Here is a 14555-nt window from a genome sequence, read left to right as displayed (position 1 = left end):
CCTCCCCGGACAGCCCCCACCCCCGGACATGGGTGTGGGTCAGCGTGAGGCAGCCCCCCGTCGCCCCTACCGCCCCCACCACCCCCGTACCCTTCATGAACCCCGTCAAGTTGAGGGGGCTGCTCTCCCTACATCAGGAAAAGGTGGGGGTATAGGGGGGAAGAGGAGGAGGGGAGAATAGAGGGTAGAAGGGGAGGGGGGATTAGGATAGGGGGAACAGAAGGGGAAGTGGAGGAGTAAGGAGATAAATGGGGTGGAATGTTTGAGGGGAGAAGGGAAGATGAAAAAGGAGGGGGGAGGAGAGGGGAGGAAGAAAGAGAAAGGAGGAGGAGGAGGAGAAAGAGGAGGAGGAACAGAGCAGAGAGTGGAGGGAAGATAAAGGTGAAGGAGGAGAATGAGAAGAAGGGTGGAGGAGAAGAGATGGAGGAAAGAAAAGGGAATAAGGAAGGGGAGAAGAGGGGTTTAGCGTAGGTGATAGGAGTGATGAAGAGGGGAAGAGAAAGGGGGAGGGGAGGAGAGAGGGGCTAAAGGGGAGTGTGTGTGCATGCGTGTGTTTACCTGTATTTTAATGATGATAATAATGATAGTAATAATAATAATAATGAGATTCCTACTACTACTACTACTACTACTACTACTACTACTACTACTACTACCCTCCCCCCCCCCCCAGTTGGAGAAGGTGATGAATCTGAGGGTGATGGTGGGGGACGCCGCGCCCCCCTCCCCCCCAACGCCCCCCCTCCACCCCCCCTCCCTGGCCTCCATGGTGCTTCCTCTGCAGGTGAGTTGCTCTCTCTCTCTCTCTCTCTCTCTCTCTCTCTCTCTCTCTCTCTCTCTCTCTCTCTCTCTCTCTCTCTCTCTCTCTCTCTCTCTCTCTCTCTCTCTCTCTCTCTCTCTCTCTCTCTCTCTCTCTCTCTCTCTCTCTCTCTCTCTCTCTCTCTCTCTCTCTCTCTCTCTCTCTCTCTCTCTCTCTCTCTCTCTCTCTCTCTCTCTCTCTCTCTCTCTCTCTCTCTCTCTCTCTCTCTCTCTCTCTCTCTCTCTCTCTCTCTCTCTCTCTCTCTCTCTCTCTCTCTCTCTCTCTCTCTCTCTTAAAAATAGGCATTTATTATTAACAGTTTTTATTTTATCATTCTTTTATTGTTTTATTCTCATTTTCTTCATTTATTTCTTAATTATACTTTTTTTGTTAGTTTCCTTTTCTTTCAACCCTTTTTTCACTTTTCTTAATTTTATTTTCATTATTCTCTATTATTTACTTGGTTTCTTCAGTATTAATATTTTTTTGTCATCTTTTCATCTCATTTCATTTATTATATTTATTTCCTTCATTCCTTCCACGTTTAATTGTTACTTTTTCATCATCATCTTTCAGTAAACTCTTCCTTCTTTTCCTATAATTTTCCCTTCTTTTTCAGTATCCAGTTTCTTACTTTTCCTCGCTTTCATTCTTTTTCTTGCACAAACTTTTGATCTTTTGATATTTTTTTCATCAAACTTCATTTTCTTCCACTTCAATCAACTCTGACCTTGACCTTTGACCCTCAGGTGGTGGACACAAACCTGACCTCGCTGGTGACCCCCCGCCTGAGCCACGCCCCCCCCTGCCCCCCGCGCGGCCCCCACCACCTGGAGGGGGGCGCGTGTACCCCCAACTCCTGCCTGAACGGGGGGCGCTGCGTGATGGGAAAGAGGTGAGTGATGGGGGGGTTGAGGAAGAAGAGACGGGAATGTGTTAAAGGGGAATGTATAGGAGAGGAGGGAAAGGGAAATCAATGAGGGAAGGGAAGGGAAGGGAAAATAAAGGAGGGGAGGTAAGGGAAGGGGAAAAGTAGTGGTTGAGAAAATAGAAGAGGGAAAGGAAGATGAAGAATGTTAATTAAAAAAGAAAGGAATGAAAAGGAAGGGCAAAAGTGATGGGGGGAGGGGAGAGGAGGGAAGGGAAGGGAAGAGTGGTGTCTGAGGGAGAATGGGAAGGGAAGGGAAGGGAAGAAGTGGTAGTTTAGAGAGAAGGGGAGGGAAGGGAAGGGAAGGGAAGAGTGGTGTCTGAGGGAGAATGGGAAGGGAAGGGAAGGGAAGAAGTGGTAGTTTAGAGAGAAGGGGAGGGAAGGGAAGGGGAGAAATGGCAGTTTAGAAAGAGGGAAAGGAAAGAAAAGAGCAAAGTTGATGGTTGAGAAAGAAGGGAGGGGAGATGAAAAAGGGAAGGGGTGGAAAAGAGAAAAGTGATGGGGAAGGGAGAGAGAATAAAGGGAAGGATTGGATGACAGGGGAAAGGAAGGGGGAAAAAATGTGATAGAAGGAAAGGAAAGAAAGGAGAGGATGGGAAAAGAGAGAGAAAAAGTGTGCTTAAGAAAGGGAAAAGAGGAGAAAAAATCAGTGAAAGGAAGGAGAGGATTGAAAGAGAAGGGAAATTTATACCTGGAAATGGGAGAGGAGGGGAAAAGAAGGGGGAAATTAGATATGGGGAATGGGAAATGTGTCTTTGTATATATGTGTGTGTGTGTGTGTGTGCCGTTAGAGAGCCGTACAGTGCCAAGAGAACCAGGAGCTGAAAAACATCACCTTGGTCTCGGTCTTGGCTGTTGACTCTGGCCGCAGCTTCCTCCGGGACGTGAAATTAAGTCTGGAAAGTTTGGGCCAACGTTGCCAGATTGTCGTACTCAGCCTCTTATATTTACCAACTTCCGACCCCAAAACCGTCTCCTGGGCCTCAGTAACTAGATTCATTTATATTTACCGTTAAAATAGTTAATTCTTGATGTTTCTTGGCAATAGTTAGGCGTCAGAAACCGGTAAATACGATAATTACTGATTCTGAGTACTGATAATTCTGAGTACGATAATTTGACGACGTTGGACTTTGGGCTCAGTGTCGTTCGTGATTTTATTGGGGTTTTTATGTTTTTTTTATTTTTTTATTCGTGTTATTATTTCTGTTTCTGTTGTCTGTGTTTGGTTCGCTCCTGTTTCTGGTTTCTGTTGTGTCTGTTTGTTTTTCTTTTTGCCTGTTTTTCACTTTGTTTTTTTTTTGTTTTGTTTTCTTTTTTTGTTTTGTTTTCTTTTTTTGTTTTGTTTTCTTTTTTTGTTGTTTCGTTTTCGTTATTGTGTTGTCATTTCTTTTTCGAACTTTCGTGGGAACAGTGATCCGCGTGTTTTTTTTTTTTTTCATGAGCTGCGTCCTCTGCTGTAAAAAAAAAAGAAAAAAAAAAAGACTACGTTCTGTCCAGCATCACGACTACTTTATTTTTTTTGTTGTTGTTATTTGTATAAACCTCTCTATTTAATATCCTTACTTATTTATTTTGAGCTGGCCGACATTCTTCTTCCAAAACAGCAACTCCTTTCATGAAATTTGCATCAAACGTCATTTCTTACTGTATAATTTCAAAATCATATTAGTAGAGCTGTGAGAACCGTGGATATAATGTCATCAGCGCTTTAGAAAGTGTTTAGAGTTGTAAGAAGTTTGTGAATGCGTTAACCCGGTAGCAGCGAAGGGCCAAATTTGTGGCGTTATCGTGTACCAGCGAAGGGCCAAATTTGTGGCTTTATCGTGTACCAGCGAAGGGCCAAATTTGTGGCTTTATCGTGTACCAGCGAAGGGCCAAATTTGTGGCTTTATCGTGTACCAGCAACGGCCCAAACTCTTGCCATGATATAAACCCCCCAAAAAGATGATGCATAAACTGATCACAAATGCGTTGGTATGTATTATGAAATGGTTGGCGTGAGTGGTGAACTTTTTCTCATTAATTCGCTTAGAGGAGCCTTTAAGAAACATGATCCCCGCAGCTACCGGGTTAATAGAGGGAGGAGGGGAGGGGAAAAGAAAGGGAAAGAAAAAGGGAGGAGGTAAAAAAGGAAGAAAGGGATGGGTACGGGAAGATGGGGAAAGACATGGAAATAAGGGGAGGGAGAAGGATTAAAAATTCAGATTCCTCCTCCTCCTCTTCTTTCTCCTCCTGTTCCTCCTCCTCCTCCCCGCCCCCTTCCTCGTTGTGCAGGCGCAAAGCTATAGAAAGTTTGAGGTTGGTATTATAAGACACATTCGCTTCTCACATCAGCTATTTCTGAAGGTCAATGAGGGGGTCAGTCGGGTTGTAATGAGTGTTTCTTCAGGTTCACGGTACAGAGGAAGGATCAAACTACCACCAGGGTCATAAAACTACCCTTGGAAATGCCCACAACTCCTACGAAAGCCTTGTTAAATATGTGTTTCTTGAGGTTCACGGTACAGAGGAAGGATCAAACTACCACCAGGGTCATAAAACTACCCCTGGAAATGCCCACAACTCCTACGAAAGCCTTGTTACATATGTGTTTCTTGAGGTTCACGGTACAGAGGAAGGATCAAACTACCACCAGGGTCATAAAACTACCCCTGGAAATGCCCACAACTCCTACGAAAGCCTTGTCAAATATGTGTTTCTTGAGGTTCACGGTACAGAGGAAGGATCAAACTACCACCAGGGTCATAAAACTACCCCTGGAAATGCCCACAACTCCTACGAAAGCCTTGTCAAATAGGTGTTCTTGGGCGGCGAAATGTCTTAAAATACAACACTCAGTGAGTCTCTCCCTAATAAAGCTCTCCCTCACGCGTCTCTCCCCCGCTCTCCGTCTCCCCCAGGTGCCTGTGTCCCGTGGGTGCCTCAGGTCCCCAGTGCAAGATTCTCTCTCGCTCCTTCTCGGGGAGGGGGTGGGTGTGGTTGTCTCCCCCTTCCCCCTGTCTCCCCACCACCTACTCCCTCCGCCTCCTCCCCCTCCACCCCGACGCCCTCCTCCTCTACTCCGGCCCCCTCTCCTCCTCATCATCATCATCATCCTCATCCCCGCCTCCCCTCCTAGTGGTACAGGTGGTGGGGGGGCGCCCGCAGGTGGTGGTGGAGGGGGGTCGGGGGGCGGTGAAGGTGGAGGTGAACGTGACCTTGAAAGTGAACACCTGGCACTCCCTACACCTGCACTTGGACGGGCAGGTGAGTGGGCAGGTGGGATGGTGAGGGTAATTGATTTTTCTCCGGGTTTTTTTTCTCTCATTTACGTGACAATTTCCTCTCAGTTAATAATCATCTACTTTCCCTCTTTTTTTTTTGTGCTTCTCTCTTTTCTCCTCTGATCTTCTCTCTTCTACTTTTTATTTTCTTGATTTTTTTCTTCTTTTCATCTTAATGTTTTTTTCTCTGCTTATATTTTTTTTCTTTCTCTATGTTAGGTCTCCATTTTCTTTGGCTTTTGAAAAATAATAATAATAATAATAATAATAATAATAATAATAATAATAATAATAATAATAATAATAATAATAATAATAATAATAATAATAATAATAATAATAACAATATTGATAACACAAACAAAAAAAATACTAATATTAATCCTCCTTCCTCATTTTTTTCCTTCCCTTATCCCCCTTCCCTTCCACCCCCCTCCCCCCTTCCTCCCCTCCAGGGCGTCGTTCTAGCAGTGGAAGAATGTGGTGTGGGGAGCGGCGGACCCCCTCCCCCGCACCCCTGCCTGGCGAGGGCTGGGTGGGGGAGGCAGGGGGAAGGGGAGGGAGATGATGAGGATGGGGGGCTGGAAGTGGGGGGCTGGAGCGCGGGGGGGCCGTTGCAGGTGGGGGGCCTGGCGCACGCCCCCCCGCACCCCCAGGATATTGGGTGGAGTGTAGGCGCCCCCCTCGCCCCCCCTCTACACGGTTGCATCTCCCACCTCAAGCTGAATGGGGAGGTAAGTTATGGGGGGGAGAGTAGTAGTGGTGGTAGTAGTAGTAGTAGTAGTGGTAGTAGTAGTAGTGGTAGTAATAGTAGTAGTGGTAGTAATAGTGGTAGTAGTAGTAGTAGTAGTAGTGGTAGTAGTAGTAGTAGTAGTAGTAGTAGTAGTAGTAGTAGTCGTTGTCTTCTTTTAACTTGTTTTCTTCCTTCTACTTTTCCATCCACTTATTTTCTTCTTTTCATCTCTGTAGTAGCAGTATAATAGTTAGTCGTTGTTGTTGTCTTCTCTTCTCGTCTTTTCTTGCTTCTACTTCTAATTTTTCTTCTTCTTTTCATCTTCTTTTTATGTTCTCTCTTTCTGAATCATTTCCTTGCTTAACTTTTTTTTCGTTGTGCTCGTTATTTTCGATGTCTTTATATGTTAATTATGTTTTCTGTTCTTGTACTTTTTTTTATATTTTTATCTCCAATTATCTACGTCTTTATCTACCAATCTACGACTTCATTGTTCCTCTCTTTGTCCCTATTCCCTTCTGTGTCTCTAAATCCATCCTTTCACTGTCTTATTTTCCCTCTCTGTGTCCTTATTTTTTTTCTCTGTCTCTATCTTTTCTTAATGTCCCTAAATCCCTCTCTCTGTTTCTCTCTCAATCTCCCCGTGTTCCTAATATCCACACACAAACATCCTCTCTGTCTTATTTTCCCTCTATATCCTTATCTTTTCTTAATGTCCCTAAATCCCTCTCTTTTTTCTCTTTATCTCCCAACAACAAAAACAAACACACTTTCCTTTCTGTGTCTCTAAATCCATCCTCTCTGTCTTATTTTTTTTCTCTGTCTATCTTTTCTTAATGTCCCTAAATCCCTCTCTGTTTTTCTCTCTCTATCTTACCGTGTTCCTGATATCCACACACAAACAAACAAGTACATTTCACGAACCAACAACGAAAACAAACACACATTCCTTTCTGTGTCTCTAAATCCATCCTCTGTGTCTTATTTTTTTTCTCTGTCTATCTTTTCTTAATGTCCCTAAATCCATCTTTTCTCTTTCTATCTTACCGTGTCACTGATATCCACATGTCTATCTTTGTCACAATCTTTGCCACACTCCCGCAGCTGGTGGACTTGGGCGAACCGGCACACAGCAGCGGGAGCCAGGGGGGGTGCGGGGTGCAGGCGCGGGCGTGTGGGCGCGGCGACCCCTGTGGGCGGCGAGGGCGGTGCGTGGGGGGCCTCGACAACCCGTGGTGCGAGTGTGAACCTGGGTGGGGAGGGGCGACCTGCTCCTCCCCCACCACCCCCGTCACCCTCACCCCCTCCTCCTACGCCCGGCTCTCCCTCCCCCGCCCCCCCGACCCGTACAATGTGGAGGTGCGGGTGCGGGTGAGGGGGCGCGGGCGGCTGGATGGGCTGATGATGATGATGAAGGATGACACACACGCCCACGCCTTCAGGATTAGAGTGAGTTTAGGGGGGGTTGGGGACGGGAGGGTGTGTACGTGGGGAGTTGTGGGGTGTGTGTGAGGGGAAAGGGGTGTTTTGTGGGTATGGGAGGGTGTAGGGATGTGTGTGTGTGTGTGTGTGTGTGTGTGTGTGTGTGTGTGTGTGTGTGTGTGTGTGTGTGTGTGTGTGTGTGTGTGTGTCTTATTTTCACTGCCCTATCTTGAATTACAATCGAGTCATCCATCACTGCAACAAACTCCCCGCACCTTCCCCCCTTTTCTCTTTACAGCTTCGCGGGGGGATAGCATGCGCCGGGGTGGAGGGGGGGGCACGGCAGGGGGTTCAGGAGGTGTGCCTGGAAGGGGTGTCACTGGGGGACGGCGCCTGGCACTCCCTGAAGGCGCGAAGACAAGGCCACAACATCGAGGTGCTGGTTGACAATTCCTCGGACGGCTGGCGACACAACACGACCCTCACCTCCTTCCTCGCCTCCTCCGTGTCTGGGGACCTCCACGCCCTCCTTTCGCCGCCCCCGCCCCCCATCGAGGCCTCTAGTGTCCTCCTGGGGGGCGTGCCTCAGCTGGGGGCCACAGGGGAAGTGGTGGTCAGAGAGGATTTGAGTGAGGGTGAGTTGGATGGGGTTGTTTTTTGTGGTGGTAACAGTGTTGAAGTTGTTTTTTGTGGTGGTAACAGTGTTGAGGTTGTTTTTTTGTGGTGGTAACAGTGTTGAGGTTGTTTTTTGTGGTGGTAACAGTGTTGAGGTTGTTTTTTTGTGGTGGTAACAGTGATGGGGTTGTTTTTTATGGTGGTAACAGTGATGGGGTTGTTTTTTGTGGTGGTAACAGTGTTGAGGTTGTTTTTGTGGTGGTAACAGTGATGGGGTTGTTTTTTGTGGTGGTAACAGTGTTGAGGTTGTTTTTTGTGGTGGTAACAGTGTTGGGGTTGTTTTTTGTGGTGGTAAGTGTTGGGGTTGTTTTTTGTGGTGGTAACAGTGATGGGGTTGTTTTTTGTGGTGGTAACAGTGATGGGGTTGTTTTTTGTGGTGGTAACAGTGTTGAGGTTGTTTTTTGTGGTGGTAACAGTGTTGAGGTTTTTTGTGGTGGTAACAGTGTTGAGGTTGTTTTTTATGGTGGTAACAGTGATGGGGTTGTTTTTTATGGTGGTAACAGTGATGGGGTTGTTTTTTGTGGTGGTAACAGTGATGAGGTTGTTTTTTGTGGTGGTAACAGTGTTGAGGTTTTTTGTGGTGGTAACAGTGTTGAGGTTTTTTGTGGTGGTAACAGTGTTGAGGTTTTTTGTGGTGGTAACAGTGTTGAGGTTTTTTGTGGTGGTAACAGTGTTGAGGTTTTTTGTGGTGGTAACAGTGTTGAGGTTGTTTTTTGTGGTGGTAACAGTGTTGAAGTTGTTTTTTGTGGTGGTAACAGTGTTGAGTTTTTTTGTGGTGGTAACAGTGTTGAGGTTGTTTTTTGTGGTGGTAACAGTGTTGAGGTTGTTTTTTGTGGTGGTAACAGTGTTGAGGTTGTTTTTTGTGGTGGTAACAGTGTTGAAGTTGTTTTTTGTGGTGGTAACAGTGTTGAAGTTGTTTTTTGTGGTGGTAACAGTGTTGAGTTTTTTTGTGGTGGTAACAGCGGTGAAGTTTTTTTTTTGTGGTGGTAACCGTGTTGAGGTTGTGGTGGTTTAAGGTTAGTCTTGTTTTTGTTTGGTTTGGTTGTTTAGTTCGCTTGTTTGTTTTTCTTTGTTGGTTCGTGAAATGTACTTGTTTGTTTGTGTATCCATTTTTTTGTTTTGTTATTGTTTACCTATATATTATACCTGTACTCACTCACCCCTTCACCTCTTACCCACCCCTTCACTCCCTCCATCTTACTCACCCCTTCACCTCTTACCCACCCCTTCACCCCCTCCATCTTACTCACCCCTTTGCTATCTTCACCCCTTACCCACCCTTTCACCCTTTATGCACCCTTCCTAACCCTTCTTCACCCCTTCATTATATTATTCCTATCGCCTCCCTTATCTATACTCACCCCTCACACCCCATACCCATCCGTCCACCTTTATTCACCCCTTTTCTTACTCATCCTTCACCCCTTATTTACCCTTTCCCTTACTCATCTTTCCCGCTTCTCCAGTCTGCCTCGATGACGTCAGGATAGGGGGCAAGGCGCTCCCCCACCCCCCCGCCCACACCCACCCGCCGCGGGGCACCGTGGACTCCTGGCGGGGCCGGGCCGCCGCCTGCCCCGCCCCCGACCCCTGCCCCGCCACCGCCGGCCTACCCCCCCTCACCTGCACACCCTCCTGGACACACGCCGCTTGCAGGTAGGAATGGGGAAGATGGGGAAGGGTTAGAGGACGATGGGGAGTGTTTCTGAGGGAGTAGGGGTGATGGGGATGACTGTGGGAAGGGTTATGGGGGGCTGGGGAGAGTTGTTAATTATTTGATGTGTTTAGAATAGATTATAGAAGATAGACTAACCTTAAACGATACACACAACACATTACGTACATCCTCCACGCCACGTCCCTTCCTAGCCAAATGCCTCTCAATTCCCTTCCTAGCCAAATGCCTCTTAGTTCCTTTCCTAGCCAAATGCCTCTTAGTTCCTTTCCTAGCCAAATGCCTCTTAGTTCCCTTCCTAGCCAAATGCCTCTTAGTTCCCTTCCTAGCCAAATGCCTCTTAGTTCCCTTTCCTAATAAATGCCTCTTAGTTCCTTCTAGCCAAATGCCTCTTAGTTCCTTTCTAGCCAAATGCCTCTTAGTTCCTTCCTAGCCAAATGCCTCTTAGTTCCTTCCTAGCCAAATGCCTCTTAGTTCCTTCTAGCCAAATGCCTCTTAATTCCTTCCTAGCCAAATGCCTCTCAATTCCTTCTAATAAATGCCTCTTACTTCCTTCTAAATGCCTCTTAATTCCTTCTATTAAATGCCTCTTACTTCCTTCTAAATGCCTCTTAATTCCCTTCTATTAAATGCCTCTTACTTCCCTTCCTAGCCAAATGCCTCTTAATTCCCTTCCTAGCCAAATGCCTCTTACTTCCCTTCCTAGCCAAATGCCTCTTAATTCCCTTCCTAGCCAAATGCCTCTTAATTCCCTTCCTAGCCAAATGCCTCTTAATTCCCTTCCGAGCCAAATGCCTCTCAATTCCCTTCCTAGCCAAATGCCTCTCACTTCCCTTCCTAACCTTAATAACCCTGACCTTTCCCTTCTCATTCTACCCAACCCGACCCTCTACCCTCCATCCTTCTCCCCCTTTCCCCTCCTCCCCTCCCCAGCTGCGGTCCGGGGCGTCAGCTGGTGGGTCGTGAGTGCGTGGACGTGGACGAGTGTGTGTACGGCCCCTGCCTGCACGGGGGCACCTGCTACAACCTGCGGCCGGGCTACCGCTGCGCCTGCCCGCTGACGCACGGGGGCGACAACTGTGAGTGGGCGAAGATGGAAGCGGACACCCACCCCGTCAACGCCCCCCTCGCCATCGCCGCCCTCACCCTCTCCGTCTTGGTCGTGGGTGAGTGGGTGGGGAGTGTGTGGGGGAGGTTGTGAGTGGTAGTGAAGAGTAGGGGCAGTGAGTGGGGGGAGAGTGGGGGAGAAGTGGGTTTTAGGGGAGTATAGGGCAGTGAAAGGGGAGATTGTGGGGAGGGTAATGTGTGAGGAGACGTAAGTGTAGGGGGAAGTGGGGGAGGAAACGGGTGTGTGTGGGGGGAGTTTGTGGGGTGAAATGTATATGAGGGGAGAGGGGCGGAGAGTGTCGGGTGAGAGTGAGGGGGGAGATTGAGGGGGAAGTGGGTGGGGAGGAGAGTGTGAAGATGAAGTATTGGGGGTAGTGTGTTGTGGGGGGTGTTGGGGAAAGGGAGGGGGGAGGTGTTGGTGAGGAGGGGAGTTTAATGCATAGAAGATAGCTCAAGGGCAAAAGAGAAAGGAAACAAAAAATAAATAACGTAGGTGCAGAGAGAGAGCGAGAGAGAGAGAGAGAGAGAGAGAGTTTATAGTTGCCAAAAAGATATAAAGTTGATTGCATTGTTATTTAAAAGGAGAACTAAAGAAATATAATAATAGTCCAACCGCAAAACATATTAAACAAAAAGAGTCAGATATATTTTCTCGCTTTATGTCTTTATATCTCCCTTTCTGTCTCTCCCTCTCCTTTTTGTGTGTGGGGGTTTTTTACAACAAAGGAGACAGCTCAAGGGCACAAAAAAAGGAAACAATAATAAAAAAAAGCCCGCTACTCGCTGCTCCTACAAAAAAGAATCAAAAGAGGTGGCCGAAAGAGAGGTCAATTTCGGGAGGAGAGTGTACTTCCATATGCCTTAAAATCTCACTGTCTTGGCGTTTTTCACTCTTATCAATCTCCCTATTTCTTATCCCATCCCTTCATCTGTCTCCTCCTTCATTATCTCTCCCCAACTCTCTCCTCCCTTTGTACTCTCCCCACTCCCCTCCTTTTTCTCCCACCCATCTCTTCTATCGTCACAATCTCTCCCCTGCCATCTCCTCCCTTTGTACTCTCCCCACTCCCCTACTTTTTCTCCCACCCATCTCTTCCTTCGTCACAATCTCTCCCCTACCATCTCATCCCTTTGTACTCTCCCCACTCCCCTCCTTTTTCTCCCACCCATCTCTTCCTTCGTCACAATCTCTCCCCTACCATCTCCTCCCTTTGTACTCTCCCCACTCCCCTCCTTCTCCTCCCACCCACCTTTCCCACTCCATCTCCTCCCCTTCACCCTTCTATGTACTCCAAAATTACCATTCCTCCCCTTTCATCTCTTTCGTTTACTCCCCCTCTTTCCCCTCCTCCTCCCATCCATCCTCTTCCCCTCTCCCTCCTCTTCCTTTTCCTTCCCTTCTATCTACCCGTATATGCCTTTACTATCTCTCCTATCCCTTCCCTTCATACCCATCCCCTTCCCTGCCTTCTCCTACCCTTCCATACCCTCTCCTCCCCTTCCCTTCATCCCCCTTCCTTTTCCTCATCCCCGCTCCCCTCTTCCCTTTCTATCCATCTACTGCTTTTACTATCTCTCCCCTACTATCTCTTCCCTTCATACCCTCCCCTTTCCTCTCCTCCCTTCTCCCCCTTCTTCCCCTTTGACCCTCCTCCCCTTCCCTACTACCCTCTTTTCTATCTCCCTCTATTCTTCCCAAAAAACCTATTATTCTTTCCCTCTCCAATCTTTCCTCCCATTTCCCTCCCCCTTTCCTCTTCTCCCCTTCCATTCCTCCCCCTTTCCCCCTCCCCCGCCCCTCCTCCCCCCACAGTGGTGATCGGCGTGGTCCTCACCGTGAGGCACCAGCGGTCACGTGCCGGGCGGAGCGGGGAGAGCCTGACCCACCTGTCCAAGGGCGGCGCGCAGGTGTTGGAGTGTGCAGGTAAGGGTACAGGTGTGTGTGTGTGTGTGTGTGTGTGTGTGTGTGTGTGTGTGTGTGTGTTTATTTTTTTTTGTTGTTGTGTGTTTGTCTATATTTGTATTTCTTTCTGTTGTCTGGTTTTTCTATAGTGTTTTTTTGTTTGTTTTTTCTATAGCTGGTTTTTTTTTCCATATTTGTGTTTCCTTTTTCTGTTTTTCTATATTTGTGTGCATCTTTTTATCTATTGTGAGGGCTTTTCTATCTTGTGTGTGTGTGTGTGTGTGTGTGTGTGTGTGTGTGTGTGTGTGTGTGTGTGTGTGTGTGTGTGTGTGTGTGTGTTTTGATTCTTGTTTTTTTTTTATTTTGTGTTGCACCGTTTGCCTTATTTTTTTTTGTTTTATTTTTCCATATGTGTGTTGTGTTGGGTAAGTTTGTCTTCCTGTGTGTATATGTGTGTGTGTGTGTGTGTGTGTGTGTGTGTGTGTGTGTGTGTGTGTGTTTTTGTGTGTGTGTATGTGTGTGTGTGTGTGAGAGAGAGAGAGAGACGGCCCTCGCACCTGGTCGGACAGGTGAGAAAGGAGGAATTTGATGCATGAGAGAGAGAGAGAGAGAGAGAGAGAGAGAGAGGGGGGCGAAAATGCACCCGTGGCAATATATATAGTTCAAATTTAACCTCATATAATTTCACTTCGCTAAAAAAAAATATATCTCACGAAGCTCTCAGTAATTGCCAAACGAAACTAAACGAAACATTCTGGTCAGCGGCGAACCATTGTGGGCGTCCATGAGTCAGGGAAGAAAAAAAGGAGTTTCCTCAGACACCTGCCAAGCGAGAGAGAGAGTTACACATAAGACACATAAGACATCACCTCACATAATCTTTCTCGTTTCTCTCTCCTCAAGGCACCAACCCTCACCACCACCACCACCACCACCACCACATCGCCCCAACCGCTCTAACCCACCCTGGAGTGGAAGGTGGAGGTGGAGACGGAGGTGGAGTGACAGTGGTAGGCGTGACAACCGTAACACTAAGCGGAGACCACCACCAGCACCACCACTACAAGCACCATGAGGAAGAAGAGGGCGGTGAAGAAGGAGGAGGAGGAGGGGGGGGCGGAGAGAGACACAAGAATGATGGTATAATGAAACTCTCACAGCCATGCCTTACCTCCCCTTGCCTCCCCTCCCCTTGCCTCCCCTCCCCATGTATTGCACCTCCCTGCATCTCCACGTGCCTCCCCTCCCCTTGTATCCCCTCTCCCCGCCTCTCCCAGCCCTCAGACACACCCAAGATTAGCCAGCGAGGGGAGGCAATGCAGGGAACACAGCAGGAAGGAAACACAGCACACCGCGCCCTCACCAAAGACCGGTGTGGTGGTGGTGTTAGCGCTGGTGATGGTGTAGGTGGTGTTAGTCCATGTGGTGGGGGTGTACGCGCCCCTCTTCCCCCCACCACAGCTCGGAGGCTACAGGAGGTGATTGGAGGGGGTGCCGGCGCCCCTCCACCGCCCCCGCCACAGCCTCTACTTGCACAGGATGATCTGAGGGCGTATGCTTACGAAGGGGATGGGTCGCCTTCAAGCTGTCTGTCTTCGGCGGTGTTCGGTGAGTGTTGCGGTGTGTTGGTGTGTGTTTGTGTGTTGCTCGTTGTAAGTTTTGTTCGTTGTCTCTCTTTGCCTGTCTTGGGTGTGTTGCTGTTTGCGTTGCTGTTTGTGTTGGTGGGTGGTTGAGTTTGTGTTAGTGTTTGTGGGTGCCAGAGTTTGTGTTACTGTTTGTGTTGACTGGCGTAGGAGTTTGTATGAGTGTTTGTGTAGGTAGGTGTTAGTGTTTGTGTTGGCATTAGTGTTTGTGGGTGTTTGTTTTGTTTTGTTTGTGTTTCTGAGTGTAAGTGTTGCTGTGTTGGTGTTGTTTTTCTTTTCTTAGACCTGCTCAGGGGTAAAAGAAGTATACAGAAAAAAATAACCAGTGTTTCTGCTCTCCAAATTGTGCTGTGTTAGTTTTGTGTTGCTGGGTGTTGTGTGAGTGCTAGTGTTGAATGGGTGAT

The 14555-nt window shown here is 47.7% G+C and overlaps 1 protein-coding gene across 1 annotated transcript in view; it reads left to right on the top strand.

The window, feature by feature from the left end:
• LOC126991521 (putative neural-cadherin 2) overlaps positions 1–14555 on the top strand; it is a 54638-nt gene that overhangs the window by 37333 nt on the left and 2750 nt on the right. The window contains 11 exon segments of the mRNA XM_050850267.1: positions 2–143; positions 674–784; positions 1549–1694; positions 4631–4976; positions 5449–5727; positions 6831–7175; positions 7447–7783; positions 9290–9479; positions 10432–10664; positions 12419–12529; positions 13412–14116. Of these exon segments, the coding sequence (XP_050706224.1) occupies positions 2–143; positions 674–784; positions 1549–1694; positions 4631–4976; positions 5449–5727; positions 6831–7175; positions 7447–7783; positions 9290–9479; positions 10432–10664; positions 12419–12529; positions 13412–14116 (2945 nt within the window).

This window comes from Eriocheir sinensis, unplaced genomic scaffold (genome assembly GCF_024679095.1).
Source record: "Eriocheir sinensis breed Jianghai 21 unplaced genomic scaffold, ASM2467909v1 Scaffold297, whole genome shotgun sequence".
Lineage (NCBI taxonomy): Eukaryota > Metazoa > Arthropoda > Malacostraca > Decapoda > Varunidae > Eriocheir > Eriocheir sinensis.
Note: the sequence above shows the minus strand (reverse complement) of the source record. Positions and strands in the feature narration are given on the sequence as shown.